Source organism: Atheta coriaria, unplaced genomic scaffold, assembly GCF_025399875.1.
Source record: "Atheta coriaria isolate IRGN ID8LTWV9N9 unplaced genomic scaffold, Caltech_Dcor_3.1 hic_scaffold_9_pilon, whole genome shotgun sequence".
NCBI lineage: Eukaryota > Metazoa > Arthropoda > Insecta > Coleoptera > Staphylinidae > Dalotia > Dalotia coriaria.
Window position 1 is genome coordinate 13,898,822 of NW_027045451.1, and position 21,516 is coordinate 13,920,337.

General features: G+C 35.2%; 1 protein-coding gene across 9 annotated transcripts in view; it reads left to right on the plus strand.

Annotated features, from left to right (window-relative positions):
- The first annotated feature begins 181 nt into the window (after nt 1-181).
- Nucleotides 182-21,516, plus strand: part of Dgk (diacyl glycerol kinase 1) — a 35,804-nt gene continuing 14,469 nt past the window's right edge. For 4 of the 9 annotated variants that reach the window (XM_065310512.1, XM_065310514.1, XM_065310515.1 and 1 more), the window contains exons 1-3: nt 184-688; nt 14,273-14,479; nt 15,319-15,395. In XM_065310512.1, the coding sequence (XP_065166584.1) occupies nt 14,416-14,479; nt 15,319-15,395 (141 nt within the window). In that variant the 5' untranslated portion in view covers nt 184-688; nt 14,273-14,415. Of the gene's footprint in view, nt 689-14,272; nt 14,480-15,318; nt 15,396-21,516 lie in introns of all 9 variants that reach the window. The other 5 variants (XM_065310518.1, XM_065310519.1, XM_065310516.1 and 2 more) reach the window with 4 other exon arrangements.

The window sequence follows — 21,516 nt, forward strand, 5'->3', positions numbered from 1 at the left end:
GTATGTATTATCTGCTTCATTTGTTTGTCGTTGCCATGGGGATATGCTTAAAATATGATTGTGTTTTATGACTTTCTTTTCTTCCATTTCTCTTTGCGTTACTATATATTAACTTGTTATAAATGTAATATTTACTTCAAAAATCTTTATCAGTCAGGTCTAGTTTCCCTCCTGCGTACGCAAAAAAAAACCAGCACGTTGCCATGTCGACCGCAGAATCCCCGAGCGCTGCTACGCGCGTTGCGCAGCGGCGGCGAGAATCGCGCCGCGCGCCGGTTCTATGCGCCAGTCAGTAGTCTAATCTATGGCCAGTTGTTCGCGATTTCCCGGTGTGGGCGCATCGTGCATGTATATCTTCCACTGGAGCACCGTATGTGCGGCAACGGTTGCTTTAATATGATTCTCGATCAAGGAAACTTCAGTCAACATGCTATCGGAATTGGCATGGTAAACGAGCTTTGAATAGCGAACAAATTCAAGTGAGACGAATAAGCACATCCAACAATATTAGCTACATCAGAAACAAACGCAAACGAAGACTATTTAAGACAGTTTCAATAGGATAAAGCAGCGTATTTTTGACAAAGTGATACAGAGGTAGCATGAAAGTGCAGCAATGTTCACTAGTGCACATAAAGGAACTTAGAATGTTTGAATGTAAATTCTTCAGTGCAATGGCATGTCGGAGGTATGTGTATTTACTTATTTATTGTGTGTTTACTATTGATTTTATGTAATTTTTGAAACAAATTTGCCTGGTTATATGCATTCGTGTTGTGTTTTCTACAATTCGTTGGCGATTTTGTTATTGGTTACTTGTTACTCTGTATTCGTGCTAATAGGCGCCCAAACGGGTTGGCGTGTAACATGATTCCGTGATTAGCGTTAATAATAATCAAAGCGGCACGATGCCATGTTTCTCCACGCTCGCCTACACTCCATCAACCCCTGCGCGCTGGGTGAAGGTGAAGAGCGAAACGAGCCACTAGACTCACGATCCAGGCCGCCCCAAGTGCCCTTTAAGCACCCAACACCAATCTGCTCCGACACAAACTCTATCCATCAGTACAAACACGCACACACACTTTTGCAGCATCGCTTATTATTAATTTTTTTTAGTATTCTGTGCATTTTTACACTTACACATACTAGTCAAATTAATTAAGTTTAAGCAAGCGTACACAAAAGTAATGAAAGTCGTAACATTGATAAGCGGTATGTGCGCGTGAGAGTTGGGGATGAAGATTGATAGATGAAGGCGATTTCACAAGTGCGACATCACAAAGGGACCCTGTGTCACGCATAATGGTTGGTATGTCGTATGTGTTAGTGTAATATAGTGAAGCTAAATGAAAATAACCACCTGCACGCAGATGTGGAAAGCTCAACGCTAATGAAAACCGTAACATTCGTGCAACGAACACGTTGACTAACATATAAGCAAAATTGAATTGTACAACAATTAAATCGTCTACTTTGCGCTCACGTTAAAAAAATATTTTTTTCTACTTCCACTTTCTCGTTTCGTTTTTTTACGGTTTTGATACCTACACATAAAGTGGTGCTTTAAACATGGACGGTCAAAGCCATGACTAAAGTACTTTTGTCACGGGGTGGAGCTTGCGCCTGCGCCTTTACCTCTGCGGCACCATTATGTGCTGATCGTGCCGGCACGGCGCATCGCATTTACGTGCGCGAACTCAAAGTACTCCAATGCATTTATAATCTTACATTTCCCAGTAGTGTGCAAGCGAAATTGGAAGTTTTGCAATACAAAATTCAACTACAAAAACAAATCGAGTGGAAGTAGAAAAAAATAGCGTAAGAATCACGCCGCTAAACTTGGTGAATAAAAGCGTTTTTAGCCCACTTGATACTTAATTTACCATTTGTTTACAGTGGAAAACACTCAGTGAAATTTGGGGTAGCAAAATAATTGGATAAGTTTGAGGACTCTTGAATTCATCGCTGCAAAACGTAAATTTAATGTAACCCTTCTGCGGCTTGTGAACCACCATTGCGTATATATTACGCATTAATGCGAAACGCTAATAAGTTTTGGTCGCCTCATAATATCTATGTGTGTGCGGCACAGTCAAGTCAATATGAAAAGCGTGAAATTATTCATGTTATTTCGTATACACTGGATGTCACATAGATACCAACATAAAGTTACAATCCGCGTGCAAACAGTTGATAACAATAATAGTAATGGCAGACAATGCTAATAATCGAGGCACAATTAATTAGGTAATTTAGTTCTCTAATTGCACCGACGCGCGAGTTTCAGTCGGTACTATCTGGGTACGGCGCGTTTCAACCGAATTAAGTATATCGCCGTGCGTGCCATAACTAGGTCCTCTGTACTTTCGACTATCTGCTAAAAGTGTGCACATGACATGAAACTGTAAAAGTTTTTTTTACTGCAACAATAATAGGTAGAAATGAAAATATTTTTCGTCGTTCCATAGAGCAGATGTAACACTAGAACGGAGAAATTAATATAAAGCTTTAAATTATTATGTAATACCTATATAGAAATTAGGGTAGTGTCTGATACAGATACAGGTACCTATATCTAGAAAGGCCTAAGTTTGTTAAAATCCAGATTAGGACATGGTGCCAGAATGCTTAAGTTTCATACAGATATTAAGTAAATATCTGTAACACGCGGTTTTACGCATAATGAAAATAAAATATAATAGAACTAATAGAGACAGAAGTTTCGACATCTCTGCGCAGAAATACAAATAATGCACTTTTATTAATTTAAATCTTTAGTAAGGTAAAAACATGTGCGGGTGAATGCGAATATAGAATGGCAAATATATGCTTAATGTTCTTTTACCGATGAGAAATGTAGGGACTTTGAATCCACATTCACCATATATATTATGTGTTTTATTTATTGCCTTACTTTCAGTTACATTATGACAAAAGGCGTGGGCGAGTTCGCAAGTCAATTCATGAAAAAATTTCTCCATCGTACTCTTAAAAAAATAACCGGGTTACAGGTACACGATGAATGCAAAATCTCCTCAATTATGTCATAATTAAATTGCGGAAACGCTCAGAAATGTTATCAAAACATCGTCAGCAAGTTCGTCATAAGCTCGGTAATTAACTCTGTAATATTTTACCTCTAGATTGCCTTGTTCTGCGCGGAACATATTCCCACACCGATGTATTATTAAATATTTAATATAAACTCCTGAATACGTGAATACGTCTTCGTCGCCTAATGTAGAAATTTTGTATCAAATAATTGGATATCAATTTTCAGCGGGCAATTACGGAAACTTACGCAATAACTCATTATTAGCGTTGAGATGCCACGCAATGTATTTATAATAAATATGCGAGAAAGGTTGGCTTCGCCATAACCCTGATTTTCAATTGACAATATTGTGTCCAAATTGTGAAATTTGTTATTATTTTTATTGGAAACTTTAGTTCATCCTGATTTGATTTTAATTAAAAAAGAAAACGTTGCGTACTTTTCCTCACAATTAAAAATCTATAAATAAGTGTGAAAAGACTACTTTGGACAATGTCATACCAAATACCACACTTTTTCGGCAGTCCACCGATAACATGTCATGCATTCAAATTTTAAATTTCATGAGAACTGGGCCATGATGATGATGATGATGTAGGTTGTATGACATATTTACTTGATATGTTTCGTTGACATGTTTCCAATATATACCCTTCTGCATACCCGTAACAAGATTTACAGATAGGTGTATAATACATTTGTTATACACCTTGTTTAGTTTGTGCTGCCGGTTGTAGATTGTACACATTCTGTAAAAGTTATACCAACGACACTTAAAAACCATTTGAACAGCTTTGGAATTAGGTGGTGAAGGATAATATTTGACAATATGTTATGTTAAGAGAGTAAAATTTAATTTAAAATATATCAAAGCATTATAAGCATCATATGCATAAGATACCCAGTTTTGTGTTTTTAATATTTTTGACGAATAATTCCATAGTACACTCCTGGCTTAGCCGTAACATGCGGTAGAATTAGTTTTCTAAATGGCAGAGATAATAGATGTGCGCAATTAGGCAGCTAAGGGATGTCTAATAATATTTATACGCACCCGCATGCCGACGAGTGCTGTGCGCGTGTGGGTTGTGGCATAAATATTTTTCGCTATCTATTTTTAGCAGCACGTTCGCGTAAAAAGGGTGGAAGTCCCCTAACGACGCAGAAACGACTTCGACGTCTCCATTATTATTTTTTGGGAATTTCTCTTGGGAATGCAATTTTTGAAGCGTCGTTTTATTCCTTTTTATTTTAATAGTTATATAGAAAATTGGATTTTTTATTAAAACAGTTGAGTTGATTGAGGTGACTGGTAAATTGGGTGACGAGGGTTAGGGCATGAAAAATGGAGAATGAAGGAGAAAGGGATGTGCCGCATTTGCAACCACTCCGCGGATGCGTACTTTTTGCTTGTTATATCATGTGTAGGTATTACTGTAGCAATCTACCCTTATTTTTGTCCAAACTGGCAGTATAAAAATACAAATTAGGCGAAACATGTCAATAATAAATTTATATCGGGATACAACACGGATTTAATATGCAAATAAATATTATATGTGATTATTTAAAGAAAATACAAACTAAATACCCTTTTTATAAATATTTTCGTATCCTTACAATTTGTATAAAATTTGTTCCAGTTTTTTTTTTTAACTTTGTAAGTGTATTGAAAATAAAAACTTGCCAAGTAATTTGCATCTTGCCTCATTCAAGTATTTTTAATTAAGCTGAAGTTACTTACAATTCAAACATGTTCTGAGTTATAAATTCATAAATGTCAAGTAAGAGGCAGCATCAATTACTCTCCCTTTTCTTCTTTTTTGTAGCGAACTTTTTGTTGAAAAGCCTACAATATGCCGGGAAAAATTTCAAAGTAATTACTAAACATTAACTTGATACTCGTAGATATGAAATACAATATGTGCATATGAAACGATCACTAGCGGTATTCCGAAAATGAGGAAGAGCACGAGTATATAGTTTTATTAGTTTGGAAAATAAGTGACACGCGAGGTGAGATTTCCATGGGAAATTTATGGAAATTTCGTAATATGCAGGTATATTGTAGTTTGTAGTACATTTGTATCAGTTTCGGGCAGTGTGCCCGTGTCTTTGTGGTTGCGGGAGTGCGGCCACCCGGCGCAGATTTGTTGTTGGCATGATGTGCGTACGAAAATTAACGATGCGTCAAATCGTTAGCGGCAGCGTCGAGACGACAGGAAAGTTCGTTTACCACACGTGAAATAGACGTAGTTGACGACGGGAAATTACTCTTACATTAAAGATCGTGTGGAAACATGCTTATTGACAGAGATTCGACAGAAGTTTTATATTTTGTAGGGCTTACTTATATTTAATAACATTTTTTATAGTTTAAGTTTTCAATAAATGTACATGCTTTGCGCGTTGCCGACTTTTTCCACCAATTGCACCAATTGAGAATGAAATTGCTAGTGTTAAAGAAGCGCCATCCGACTAGTAAAAGTTCTAATGTAGGCGCACTTGAGTGCAGTAAACTAGACGTATTTTAAGACGTATTTTACGATGTGTACTATTAAATTTGTACGTAGTTTCAATGTCGACCACAGAGGCGTTCTAGGAAAACCTACGGCGGTTTACTGTCGACGTGTAATTGCCGCCGCGCTGCCGCCTTCTCAAAGCCGACGTTCATATGATCTCTATATATGATCTATTATACTCTCACTTGTTCGGCTTGAAAACTTAGGTGGGGGGACTTTTGATTTGCTTCGAAAACAAACAGTTGTAATGACGTTACGCCCGCTGAACAAGGCAGAGGCACAGCCACAGCGAGTAAGCGCTGAAAGTTTAAAGATAGAAAACTATAAATGGGTACAAAACACAAATAGAAAAATAAACAAAAAGCATTGCTTGGAAGACGGGTATCTATCAAGTTTTTGTATGCATGTAAACATATAATTTACTAAACTGCGATTTTTACAAATTTAATTTTTAGACTGATTGGCTTGTTTTGTCTAATTGGTATTCGGAATAAATATCATATGTGATTACGTATATAAAATTTAAAAAAAGATTATATTTTTTACCTTGTTTCTGATCAAGAATTTTGATTGGCAATTGTTTTCATTAATATCATATCATTTTTAAATTATATAATTTTATTAGTAATATAATTTGTTTCAGTTTGCTTTTTATCTTTCCAGCTAGTCTCAACTGATTCAAGATTTACAACTACTGTACAATTGAAAATCCTCCAATACCTTTTGTATTCGATGCGTGTTCGCATTTTCCTTCACACAAATACAATAAGATATATAAAGATAGGGAGCGAAAACTTTCCGCATTTTTATTATTGCAACCAATTTTATCTATCTATGTCGGCAAGATCGAAAACGCTCTGAATGAAACACGTTCGGCAAACGAAAAATCGAAGATAGACGAATGGAAATGCAAATCATGTGCGATGAGTGAACGTGGTCGTATGCCACCGCAACCCGGAAAACATTGCGAGCATGGGATAAAACCATCGATTTGATCCTATTTCTCTTATACTCGGGGGACTTTCGCAAAGCTTGACTTTTAACTTGCCTGGGAGACGGCCATGTCTTTGCGGGCTGCGACATTTCATTACAGTTCACTACCTGGAAGAAGGCGAAAACGACTAGTTGAGTTGCGAAATGTATCAAAAAGTAGATACATTTCCTTTTTTATATTTTATTTTTAACATTCAATGATGAGCATTTAGTTGTCATGAAACCACAAATGGACAAAATACTAGATTATGTTTTTTGTTTTGTTTGTTACTTTACAATTTATGTACCAAGTGTTTAAGGTCTATATGCACACTAGCAGCCACCTGTGGTGACGTCATAAGAAGTGTAGTTTATGTGCACATAAAGAATTTTTATTTATTTATGTCACGTAGTGTCGATTATATTTTTACATTTTTTTAGAAGACACTTTACGACCGCATTGTTTAATCTAGAATTAAACTTGGGATAAAATACAACATTTTTAGTTGTAGTGTCTGATACATCAACCTCGACAACCCCGAGACATCCAATTGAGCACATCCTCCTTCCAGTGACTCATGCAGATCAGGCTTAAAAATATGACAAATACAGTGGTATTACGAGTATTTCATATTTTATTAATACTCTTCCACCAGGAATTAGTGACGACAATCAACGAATCGGTAATTGGCAATTCCGCCCGTGAAGTACAATCCCGCCGGTACACACAAACAACATTTGCATTGCTAATTGACCTCTAGCTCTAGATGTTCTTTCTTGTATCCAATTTGCTTTTACTTTATATCGGTTCATCTTTATTTATTTATTACCAAGGTCTCAACCCCACTCGCAGAGGCAATGAAAGGCCAAAAAAAGGGAGAAGAAAAAGAGGACGTATTATTCATAGGTGCTTTCTTTCTTGTTTTTACCGCCATCATCATCATCTTCGTGATTCAACATTTTTGAATAGATTTATCCAAAGACTGTTAGCAAAGGCATTGTTATGTTTACGGAATGATTTCGCAAGAATGGTAATAGAGATGCTTGCTAGGCTCGTAGTTCTGGTATTAAAAAGCGGTCATATCGCGGTTGGTAATCTCCACTTGTTGGGTACGCCGCGGAAGCATTTTCATAGCGCTTTATTAAATTCTCCGGCACAGATCTTGGAATATATTCGCGGAGACGCGTGCGTTATTATGAAATACGACTCTTGGCCTGATATTCCTATACAGCCTCCACGCGAACGTCGCTGATGGCTCGTGTCTGCGCATACTGCACGACCATTTCTGAGGAGTTTTTGCTAGCATTCAAATTTGCATAAACGAGTGCGAAAATGGACGCAAGATTGCGTTTAAACAGCGTTTATTTAATTTAATTTCGATTTAAGTTTCCACTTAGGCTGAAACACTTGCATTCAGTTTCATTATGCGTTATTTGAATTTACTCGGAGCGAGCGTAAGTGCAAATTACGTTGTAAAACAGTATCTTAATTCATATACCTATAACTTATTTAGGTGGCGAGCATTTCTTTCTAAATACAGATCCAAACATTTTCCTGAAATGAATCTCATTTACTTTGACCAAAATTGGATCATAAAATATCTAGCATTTATTCATCTTTTGTAAATAATTTTTATTGTACCATTTCTTACCATCCTCAGTATACCATAATCTTCAAACCCCCAACACTTATATAAACGCTGTTGCCAGGTTACCACAGATTGCGCAAAACGCTAAACTACTCTTCCCTATAATCCACCACAACCGCCAAACTTTTACCCTTACTCCGTATGCATCTCTTCTCCTACAAGGAGTACGAGTAAGCTGATGATAGAGTATGGAGAACAGAAAAAAGAAAAGTTCAGTTTGTTTTTAACATCATAAGAAATCAGTTGCTTCACTACATTGATGTTTTGCTTTCGGTTATAATTGTGCTCTTCTTCATTATATTTGTTTGTCTTTATAAATAAACATCTAATATTCACTAACACCGTGCCACGTTCAACCAATACCCCACATTTTAATTTCATTAAATGATTAAATTTGTACCGTTTTAAACTTGTATGTGCATACACAATGTACCTATATTAAAATTAATACGCAACGGCACATTATACAAAGTGAATGTAAATCAGTAAATCAGCGAGACGCCGGGGAATTTTATCGCTTTGTAAATGAAACTGCACTATGTTTTCTGCACTTTATTGTATACTAGCAGGCCCGGCTAGCTTGGTGACGTTTTTCTTTGTTTAAATTTTCGAAATTTCCGAAAAACTATTTTTGCTATTTACGGCTTCACACGTTGATGTACAGTGGCCAACTAAGGAAATGTATCGCTTCCGCTAAATTCATATCAGTTGGATTCTCAACAATTCCATGTCTTGACACGTTTGATGTAAGGCAAGTGATTTACCCATTCAAGAGGCAGAAATGTTACATAGTAACATAGTGATAGCTTCAATATTATTTTGTAAATGACGTTTTGCCATTTCGATTGTGGCGACCACACCGACTGTGCCAAGATTCATGATGCCAAATATTTAGGAAAAACTGAACATACATGTTCCACAAGTATTTTGTCTCAAGAAACAAGGAAGTATTTAGTTGGGAGAGTAACAAACGCGCGCCTGCGCATATCGCAAGTTTCTCCAAAGTTGTTACACCGAATATTTTGTGGAAATTTCGGGGCCAATTCACTAGTTATATCTCATTTTATAGCCTTTTGTTGCATGCTGCCTTCCTTGCTCATATTCATAATTTACGAAATGTCATCATAATTTGAAATATTTAATAACTTGGATGTGTATGAATATTCTAAAAATGTTTGAGCATTGTTCCAAACTGATGCGTGGTTTCTTACATGTCTACACCTTTGTTGCAATTCCGATTAACAAGCATCAAAATATGAAGATAACCCAAGTTATAAGGTTGAATTTATCATTAAATATAATCCAAGGATTGCATTAGATTATGATTAATCTTCCTAGGTATAATATGATTTTTCATAGCCATTATGTTTACCGTTTCTAATCTCTCTTCGCGGATTCACAAAGTAAACACAAAGGTGTAACGGCAGACAAGCAGATAATAAATTCATCAACGGCGGCGGCGCCGGTGGCTGGATGAATAGTGAATGGAAGATTGCGAATCGCGCTCTGAATGGTGCGGAAAATAGGAAACGAAGATAACTGCCACGCGTCGACGACTGCGAGGCGAAATAAATAAACGATGCAGACGCATGCTGGTGGCACAAAGCCGATCGCCGCAACTAGGGAGTAAACAAAATCATCAATAATTCGACAATAAACAGGCTTCACACGGCCTAAATAATAATTGAATAATAAAGTTTTTCTGGAATATATATGTAAAGTCGATGCACAATATACCACAGGACATTATTAGATTTCTATATTTTGCAGTAGTCGTAAAACCGCAGTAAAAGTTTGCACGGTGATACGCTGACATTAAATTTACATAAAGCATTTGCAGCACAATGGTACACTGCACAAACGGCATGCGAAACTGTAATATAAATATAGTTGTTCCTGTACAAACTTTTAACTATATTTCAAGACGCAAGTCCACACACTTATTGTTGCATAAAATGTAACCAATCGACTATTCATGTATGCTCTAGGGTTAGCCACAATTACAATTGAGGTACACGAGTTCACTTTTTCTTCTCTTGTTCTTGAGGATTTGTTTGCTTCTATTCAACTCTCTATTTGAGTTTTTTATTTGTTGTTTTTCTTATACACAGTTGTACGTTTTTCTCGAGTTGATGTTGATTTATACTTCACACATCAATTGTTGAGTACGGCAGTTGCTGGAGGTGGGTTATTATGCCCGCTTTGCTTTGACGTCGTAGAGTGCATGGTGATTTTGTCGCATTTTGCGCAACGACGTCCGCCGCCTCCGCAACGAGATCGTTTGCGTTTTGCGTCACAATTAGAATTGTTATGGCAACGGCGGTGTGCACACACATACAATGCGTCGACAAGGAAAACCATCTCTAACTAGTTTTTTCTTTATGTTTTATTGCTTATATCACTTTAATTAATATTTAGTTGTTCTTCAATTACGGGTTATGAAGAAAGCTTTTTTTATTTAAACTCAGTTACAGAGGATAAAACATATTTTACTCAAAAAAATCTTTTTTCATGGTTGGGGGATATAGTAGATATAGCAGTGTATTTATTACTATGCTATGTATTCATGTATACATGAAAATAGGTAATCATTTTTATTTGTAATAAAATTTGAAATAATTCACGGGCATGTACTGGAAACAAAGCGAAAATTATAGCTCACATAAACATTATATTTAGACTTTAATTAGTTTGTTAACCACCGTGGATAACTTTTTACTTAGACACAGTTGCGTTTCACTACATTTTAAAATATTGCCTCACAACCAAACTGATGGTTGGAATGCGTAGATACTAAGTAAATTATTTTTAAACTGAGTAAATTGTTATGGCTATGATTTTTAATTTTAAAATCCAATTGCATTCAATGTTCTGTTCATTTGGCTTTAAAAAATCCATTTTTAATGTATGTATTGCATTGTATTTTTGTATTTTATCATAAATTATATTAATTATTGAATTTGGCGCTCTTTCACTTGTGGTGTTGCGCAACCCACCTCAAGCGGCTCGAGCCATCTTTCAGCCATCTTGTTTTGTTTTAATAAGTTAGTTAAGTTCATTATCGTGTCGGCATTAGTTCTTCTTGTAAAATAAACAGCATTGAATTTTAATTAATAAAATTCACTTTGCGCTACATTAATAAATACTCGTCTTAAATATTCGAAACGAAAACAAAGTCCTATATTTGAAAACCCAATTTGGTACTTACTCATGGCAATAGAGAATATCGGCGACGTACAAAAGCCGGCACGCTATGTATTCCTGGATTGTGATTTGAGTCGGAGATTTTTATGCTTCCAATTGGAAAATGCAATTTTCATTCTGTTATTAATTTACGCCATCGTTCAATTTGATACTCGCACTATGCCATACATACCAATGATGTCAATCAATTCTAATACAGGCCCAACTGTTATTTTCTGAAGTGCTATAGATGTTCCAATGACATCTTTAATTGTAAAACATTATTACTCATTTTAATGTGCAAATCATATGTACATTTTTTTTAATTATTGGGTTGAGTCAAAATTAGATTGTTATTGTTCTTATTCCTACGTTATTATACCAACGCGCGTGGTCGGGTTTGATGTTGATGAAGTTGTTATTCATGCCTGCGCGCGTTCCGAATGATCCGTGAAAATGACGACTGAATAATAGATTTTACATTTACATTATCGGACGCTGCGATATGCGTTTGGTACGAACGCATTCACCACATCAATCATTTATGTCGCATTTCGTATCGAAATGTCGATCACAATAAATGTTTCAGACTTTATTTTCACCCTGCGGCAACTGATATTTTTACATTTTAACTTTTATGTTCTTGTATGATTATTTGAATTTACTGATTGCATTTTCATTAATGCGTAATTTATTTATATTCATATTATTGTCAATCGAAAAATGTTATTGGTACTATAATGTTATAAAACACGCAATAAATTTAGTTATATTACTATTTATTATGTGACGCTAAACCCACTCGAGCAAATTGCAATCTTTTTCATTTTCCAATTGCATTGGTTAGCGTTAAATGTAGCGATGTTTTGCTGTAGCCATACGGAGTACTTTATTAATTTAATATGCTATTGATGTGATTGATACAAAGTAGAAAACGAAGCAATGCGAATTTGAACTTTAAATTGAATATTTCACCTAAGGTCCGACCGAAATACATTCGGTTTCTACCCGATTTTTAAGGGTTTTGGCCAAATTTCGGTTTCGACTTAAATTTAGCCGCAACAACGGCCGAAACCGAAACTTATGCCAAACTATGATTTTTTCTCATGAACATTTGTGCAAATTTTTTAATTCTCAGGCACCGTGTCATATAATGCTATATTTTTATTATGGCTTAGTGCACTTATGTTTATCTAGTTATTGAAAATGCTTATTTTTTTAATACAACTTGCGGCACTCTATTCAAAATTTGCAAATTTCACTTATATTTATTTTATGCGGTCCGCATTCAGAGCGGGGAAGCAATTCCTTATAGATATGACGAAAATGCTGAGAATTACTTGTTTCTAGCACAAAATATTAGATTGTGGAATAATAAATATTAATACCTAAACTTTTTTATGCTTAGTTAATACTGATTATGATTGACAATTCATTTTTCACAAACTGAGATCAAGACCTAAATTAGGTTTCTGTGTCTACCGAAAAAAACAGTTTCGGTCGGACCTTAATTTCACCTGATTCATTAGCACACGTGTTTGTTCTGCATTGCAAATTTCTGTTATTCGGCATTCCGAAATTGAAACGTGAACCTTGATGCAATTTGTATTGACATTTGATTATAATTAGATTCGGTATGCAAACAGAACCTTTCATTTGATTATGGTAGATCTATTTCATAGGGTCGTAGGGGGAAGTCCCGTAACGCCGGACGGCACCTAGCACCGGACACTCGTACTATTTAAGCTAGTTTAAATCTTTTCATTTCAAAAAACAAGTGAAAGGGGCGCGGGGGGCACACAGGTACAGGATCACTCGTCGTGGCTCGCCAGAAACGCACACGGCCACGGCGGGAGCAGCCGTTTGCTGTTTCAGGCGCAAAATCACGACGTCACCTAAATATCAATGTAAGTAATTCTAGTATATTTATGCATTTACATTTGAGTGGTATTCAAAGATACAAGTAGTACTTGATTGTTATCCGTAAAATGGTAGAATATTATTAGATTTTTTAAACAATTTTAGTAGGTACCACCAAATGAACGAAAATGTCTGTCCCTTAGCACCGGACACTAAGTTGTCCCTTAGCGCCGGACAGTAAACATATTGATATTTCTTGTGAGAGAGAGAGAGTGAGGAGATGGCTATGTTGCAGTCAATGCAAACATTTAGTAAATGTATATATTTACTAGTCAATGCATACATTCGCTAAAATTCGTAGTTAAAGTATTCATTGTAACTGAAATCAACACATTAGCTAGTGGATATATGCATTCACGGGCTGCTTCTAGTCAGTGTGTTAAATCCGTTGAATAAATCGTTAAATTCTATCACCCCACCCCCCACCGCCCCATAAATAATACCAAACAAGGTAGCCTACCTAACCATATGACATATTTGAAATGTCCGGTGAGAGGGGTATGGCACAAATATGTGTCCGGTACTAGGTGCCACTTTTTAAAACTATACTTTTTATTACCAAAGTTTAATTGATAGTATTAATTATTTTTTAAAAGAGGTTGCATTTTTGTTATTTTAATTTGATTTCTAACTTTGTTATCTACTATATGTCATAATTTAATTAACATTTCTTCAAATATTTTTTGATTTATTTATAAATAACCTTAGGTGTCCGCCACTAGGGGACTTCCCCCTAATATTTTACAGGATCTCTTGTAAAATGTGTAGTCAAAATACTGATAAAAACATACATTCAAAAAGGAAGTGTTTGATTTATGTGCAGGATTAAATAAATTTTAATTAGAGTTTGAATTGATGTTTAAGTGTTGGTCGATATTTATCATATACATTTAATTTATTTATCTATCTTTGTGTTTTGCAAAATTTCTTATTTTTTTCATCAAATAATCGTCTACTAATTTTTCTAGCCGAACGAGCACTGTTGCCATGCCAGTGAGTAAAAGCAGTAACCCGAGAACGCGATCTAGCCTTCAGCGTCTCCTGGAGAATAGAAAGTGAATCGATCCTCTCGCCCAGGAAACATCGTGCATCAAGTAAGAAAACAAATAGTATGGCTTTGTTGTGGGAGAAACTGTCGCCGCAGGAGTTTCAACAGCTGCAGGACCTGGCAACATGTGAGTTGAAAACTATATGGATATTTTGCGTTTCAAATAGTCGCAAAAGTGGTCGCATTTTATTTTATTTGAAGGTTATGGCTGAATATTATACGCTGCACGATAGGTAGGGTCTTGTGATTTTACGGGTTTTAAAATTGAACGCTTCGTATTCAGGTAATATTGGAAAATGTTTGAATGAAAGTGTTTTAATCGTTTTATTACCACGTGTTTGTTTTTGCATTTGAATACGGTCTCGACTTTACGACTTAGCTGGTTGTGTTAATAACTATCATTTTTAAGTTCCCGCGCTACGCTCGTTCTATGCTTCAGCTTAAATTACGCGCCGCCAACACCGACGTCGCCTCCGCTGTTCTTGTTACCAATTAGCGGCTAATTAGTTTGCGCGCCTGCATCCTTTCGCGCGCGGGTAGATTTCATCGTTTTACATGTTCATGCATCAACAAATCGTTTCCACCTTAGCAAGCGTTTCTTAAGTATACCCTTACAATATTTGAACAATTTGGGACAAAAACGCATGGTATAATATTGAATTAGTGAAATTGCGGATAATAAATAATTCGTTTTATTCGCAAAAATTTGTATTGTGCAGTCCTATCGATATAAATTTATTAGCGCCATGATTACAATTGCGGCAGGCTTTCCCGATTTTTTTATTCCCATAAATTCAATTTTGTTCCATCAAAATACTGAAATTATATTAAAGACATTAACTTAATTGCGACCCACTTGAGCTATTGAATTTGAAATTAATAATAATAATAATAATGGAAATTTGTTAGACGATGCGCTAATCATAAATTTTTTTGAAACGTTTATAAATATTTCTTTGTTTCTAGATTCGTCCAAGAAGCTGCAGGACGTGCTGGTAGAGTTTTGTGGTAGTGGACCACCCTACAAACATAATCCCGATGGAGTGAGTTTTATATTTTATTAATTCAACTTTTGTTTCTAAGTTTGGCAAATGTTGATTGGTTTGAAAACGATGCAGTTATAAATAGCGAAAATGTATAAGGGTATTGTGAGGTTTTGAACCCTCACAATTATTTATACGGGTACTAGATTTATAATTTATGGTAGCGTAGGATTTATTATTGAGAATACATTTCTCTATCTACCTGCAACTCATGAAACTTTTGGCCAGTGTGACGATTTTGCTTTAGTTAGTTAATAATTCACACATTTTCTGCGGATTTTTTTTTTTAAATTCATATTTTGTTGGTGTTGGTATGTGAGACAAGTAGATCGCCCAGACATAATATAATGAACAATAAAATGAATAGTCGGCAAAATGCCTATGAATATTTTTGTAAAAAAAAATTCTCCACCTCCAGCGAATCTACTTTACTTAAAAGTGTTCCAAAGCGTTCCGTGGCCGCGCATTTTCTGAAAATTATAAATCCATTCTTAAGGCACGGCTCACGAAAGTTATACAAACAAGCATGCTTTAAAGTTATGTAACCAAACGTTCATTATGTTAATGTAGGGGCGTGCTTAGTCCCTTAGATATTGTGTCATCATATTTACTTTAACTTGTTATTTTTGATTGTCGTTTGATGATATCATGTAACTCGATTATGCAAGTTATAATCGTGTAAGCGGTCCGTGCACGATAATTTTGGGTCCGAGGGTTTTAGATCGAATTAATACCCTAATGATACCGCGCTGTACACGCATTCTAAGCTGAGGCTTTTGCGGTTGAGTGATCGTCGTACACCGGCGTTGACCGTCATATTTGTGCCAATCGGTTGGAATGTCTTTGCGATTAAATTGGAGTATAAAGCAGTTTTGCAACTAAAAATTAATTTACCGAAATAAATATTTAGGCATATGTTTGAGAAGGGAAATAACTTTTTTTGTGAACACTTTCGGAAGTTGATAACATTTTTAGTGAGTTTGCTGTGCAAAAATTGTTTGCATACTAACAGTTTTTTTGACGAAGTCGTTGCTGGTTAAAATGTCGATAACAAACAACGCGTCGTCAGTGTCTTGCTTGCATGCGCCACATCGAATATTTTATTTATAGTCCCTCTCGCAAAATAATATAAACAGCAGCGTAGCGCTCGAAATTCGAGTACCAAAAGTTGCACACAGGTCGTACCGCTTTTATTATATAAAATGTATACACACAACAAAAGATAACATGTTTTTAAAGTTAAAATTTGTACCGACATGCTGTATACAAAATTATTCTGTCTTGAAAAAAAAAAACTGTATTTTACATACAATGTTATTAATGTCCTCGGAGTCGCGGTGTGTGGAAACTGTACAACGCAGCTTTACTATTTTTCATCTTTATACAATGCATATAATCGATATCAATCAAAAGCGCGTTTCACATAGTTCGGCTTCGCGTGCGGGCGCCGAAAATAGCACCACTTGAAAAACGTGTTTTTTCCTCCTTTCCAGACAAGATGCGTCTTGAGCTAGCGCATTTATGTAGATGTGTTTGTGTGGAATACATGAAGCCGATGGCTATTAATAAATTTTCAATTTCCGAACTTTTCAAAGTCTCGACGCGTCGTCAATATTTCTTGTTTATGTTAAGCATTGGGGTTTTATCCATGCCACATTTTATATTTTGCGTTTACTTATGTTGTTATTTTTTCTTTTTCCATTTTATATATCAAATTAAATTTTTAGAATTTTTTAGATGTTCAAATAAATGCGTGAATGCTTGAATATCGTCTCCTTTTCGTACCTGTACTACGCACCCTTGTGCGGAGCAATTGGGTAGATTGTCACAACAATTGAATTGAATTGAATAACGTAACCAACGGTTAGATAAAAAGTGTAATAAAGATAATCGACCTGGTTTTATTGTAATATAACTATATATTGTTTGTTACGGCGGACAAACTCCAATGTCAAACTTGATTTCACTTGAATTCTAAAAATTATATATTTTAACTATTAATACACATATCTACACGAAAAATCACACGAAAAATGCCGAACTGAGCGTCAATAGCGCAAACGAGGGCTGAAATTTATTCTGCATGTAAATCCATATTACTATTGAGCGATTATTTTACATAAAGCAGTTCTAGTAGAGAACTTTTCTTTATTCGTCAGGGTGCATGTAGTGCGAGGATGAAACATGTTCAAAACGATCGTTTACATAAATGATGGTGATTTAATATCAGAAAATTGCCAAATGAAAACTTCTAGAGCAAATAAATTGCCAATGTGTTTATTAATCAGATCACATTAAGCTAATATCTTATAAATGTTGAAATACAATGGTAGGTAGTACGAGAGGGTGAGTATAATCTTATAAATGGCTCAAAAAGATTAAATTACTTAATTAAAAAAGTATGTGTGACACACTCACTGTCCAAATTGGACTTACGATACAAGTGCGAACTGAAATTAGGCGCTTGAAAAATACATTTTTTGTTATAGAAGTAAAATTTCTAAAATGTACTACTGTTTGAAGTAGCATCGCAAGCACGGGAAATTAAAGATAAAATTCCTAGAAATAAAATTGAACTTGAAGTTTGTTATCTTGTTGTGTTGCTGGCCACGTCCGTTCTCGTCTACTTCGCTGTCAGCATCTTGGTTTTTCTGCATTGCTCATTTTGCTCTTTTTGCTTGCTTCTATACAAAATTTGTTCCGCATAAATATCCCAGAACACAATTTCATAAAATTCTCATTCAATCTGAAAACATTCATAACATGTGTTTATTGCTTTTCAATGTATCAACCTACATATACTGATTCATTTATTATTTAGTATTGGTGTAGTTGAAACGAGTATGTTTTACTAAATTCCTACTCGGGCTAATTATGCCCGTTTGGTGACACGCGGGCCAGCCCTAAACCGGGTATAACTAAATACAAAATTTGCGGGTGATTTGAGGTAGGAAGTGTGAACTGGCATTATCTACAAAAAAAATTAATATTTCTGGGAAATATAAGTTGTAACGAGCTCTTGTAGCACAAGTTCTAGCAACATTTAATGAGTTAATACGTCCCGAACGGCTAGTACGTGGTCTACAATTACAGTCTAATGTAGACATTTTTGTACATTTGTTAGGTAATTAATTACGTTGCATTTTAATTTACTTTGAAAACATGCAATCTTTAGTAATTCTGAACTTGTATACTTATTGTAGACCGTATATTTATAGCATACATATTTACAATGCACTTGTACTTTGGAGAAGAAAGAGTAGGAAGAGTCGGCGTGGTTAAATATTACTGTCGTTTTACTTTGTAAGATTGCAAACGAAAGTAAAAGTTCAAAGAACAAAATATGTCCGATTTGCCTTGCAGTCAAAGTGTTTCTAACATTTGTCAGTTACAAAAAGCGGTTCTTTGTGACAAGACACTTCATACATATTAAGCAAAGCTTCATGCGGACACAGAAAGATTGCGTCGTTCGTAAAGACGCACGATTTTTTAGAAAACTCACCTAGCAGTAACCGTAATGCTGAGGAAAGGATTCCGAAGGCGATTGCGTGTTTATGTTAAGGTTAAAGTGCAAAGACGGTAAATCGTGGGTAGGAAACATGCATCAAATAACTGGTAGAAATTAATAAAATGATTGGAATGGTCATGTGATATTGTTTCCTTGTTTAGGATTGGCTGAAACTTAGCGTAGTGGTTGGTACAGATTCAGGTACATAATTAAAAAATTGACGTACCTACCGTTCCCTGGGAAGGATTCAAATTTGCGGATCGTTAACCAGAGAAACCTAAGGTTCGAAAATTTCAGATAAGAAAGTGCTGCCCGAAAGCTTATTACATATATAATGTAAATATCTGTAGCGTTATATTAAAAGTATGGTACATGGTTCAAATAATGACTATTAATGAATTGGAAGTGAAAAGTATATAAATCATATTTATTTATTTTATTTACTTGTATCAGAAATTATTATTTTAATTCTTTCAGTTCGATTAAAGCGTGTTTTTATTAGTTTTTTTAAACTATAATTTTTTAAAACAAAATATTTCAAATTTCATCCGATATTTTAATATATGAATGTCGGTATATGGTCGGTACACTTTAGGATACCAATTGTATAAATCGTATCTTTGCATGGCTTTTGAAAATGATTAAATGTCCGCTAAAATTCATTACCAATGAATAACTAAAAATTTATATTTAATAGCAACTTTAATAGCTAATAAATGGTTGTTAATCATAAATTTGTTAATATTCCTAATAATGTCTATGATGCGCTGCAATGACCAGTTATAAGCAAGTTAAATGCTTGGGATTTCAAATTGCGACCGGGATTCTGTCGCAATTGACTCGCTACATTTGTTCGTGCAAGAACTCAACGCTTGTATGGTAATGGTTTGGCTATCATGTAAAATTTTGCATTTTAGAGCTTTGTCTACATTTCTGATCTACATTTTTGATTTTCTTGCAATGATTTATTGGCTTACATGATCTTATGGTTATTAGAATGATTCCATACTATGTTTTTATTTCTTATATGCCGTTACTTATATGTAGAATTCTGTATTTTATTGCTGAACGGTTCTACGTGTATGGAATTAATTCCTAAAGTTAAAGCATAAAAAATAAACGTTTAAAAGAAAAACCAAAAAATGAATTTTTTTAGGTAGAACCTCGGCAAAAACAAAATTATTTTAGAATTATTACAAGTTGTATGTCTGTGCAAAATTAAGTGACACGCTGTTGTCGTGTTGTTATAAATCATTTTTATTTTTTTAGTTTCGGACCGCTAGGGCTTCAAACGAGACGAGAGTGGGCGAGAATATAAAAAAAAATCTCGTCTCACTCACGTCAAATCTGAAAAAATTGAGTCCTGTGCAAGTCTCGTTTTTGTTACCAGTTATCTCGTTTCGATTTGCTTAATTCTAAATATTGGTAATAAATATTATATAAAATAAGTTATAGATACTAATAAATAATTTATTCATTTAAAATTGTACTTGAATTGGATTACGAGTACATTACAGCACGAAGAAGATAAATAAACAACTATCAAACTATATCACTTTTATTTTTTTATTTTTACTTTTCTAAATAATTTTTATTGCACCATTTCTTGAAATCCTCAATATATCTTAATTCTGAAATTCCCAACCCCTATTCAAAATCGAAACTCTCGGAAGTACGCTGTATGTGGTTCCGGTATCGCCAATAATATTCCGTCTCACTCGAGACGAGAAAAATCTCTCTCTGATGTGAAGTCCAAAGCGCCGTTGGAATAAAAACGAATTACGTACTAAAACTCAAGGTGTGCAATTCTAGTCAAGCTCATCTTCAACGAGCGGCAGTCTACGTGATCATACAAAATTAATTTTTCTACTTCCTGTTTGAACGCGTCAGTTTTTCCACGGTTTTGAGGCCGAAAAAAGTGGTACTTTAAGCACGAACGGCCAAGGCCGTGACTAAAGGACTTTTGTCATGGATATTACTCTCGCGCTGGAGCTTACGCTTGCGCATTTGCCTATGGTGCAGCACAAGAGCATATGAAACGCCGTGCGTCGTCATTCAAACCTTTTATTATGCGCTGCTGCTGTTCATATCGTAAAAAGTTATTATAATATTGCTTTGTCTCATAAAAAGTAAATCACCTAAAAAAAATTACTACTATCGAGTAGTTTTAGGTAAAAATGTGTTTTATATATTATGTCAAATGTAGGTATTTTTCTTATACCTAGTTTGTTCTGTCGTCAGTATAAAAATGGTTTAACTAAATATTTTCTTTTAACATATAGGCGCTGTGTGACGCTGATACTTGGAATGTCAATATTGATTTACCGTTTTAATTTTCCGTGCGTATGTTCGAAAACGTTAGAATTGGCGCAACCCACCTGCGAATAAGGGAGTTTTGAGTTACCGCCACGTTTATTTTTAACACTGGCAAATACGAGGGCGCCCCGTTCCGCGAATGAATGAACCAATGAACCGCACGAATAGTTAATTAATTAATTAAATTGCAAGTTAAAGGGAAATTGTTTAAGCGTGAGAGTCACATAAATATCTATATTAGGGCAAGCTTCGTGGGCCACACGTAATACAACCGAGATACTGTTATGAGAACAAAAT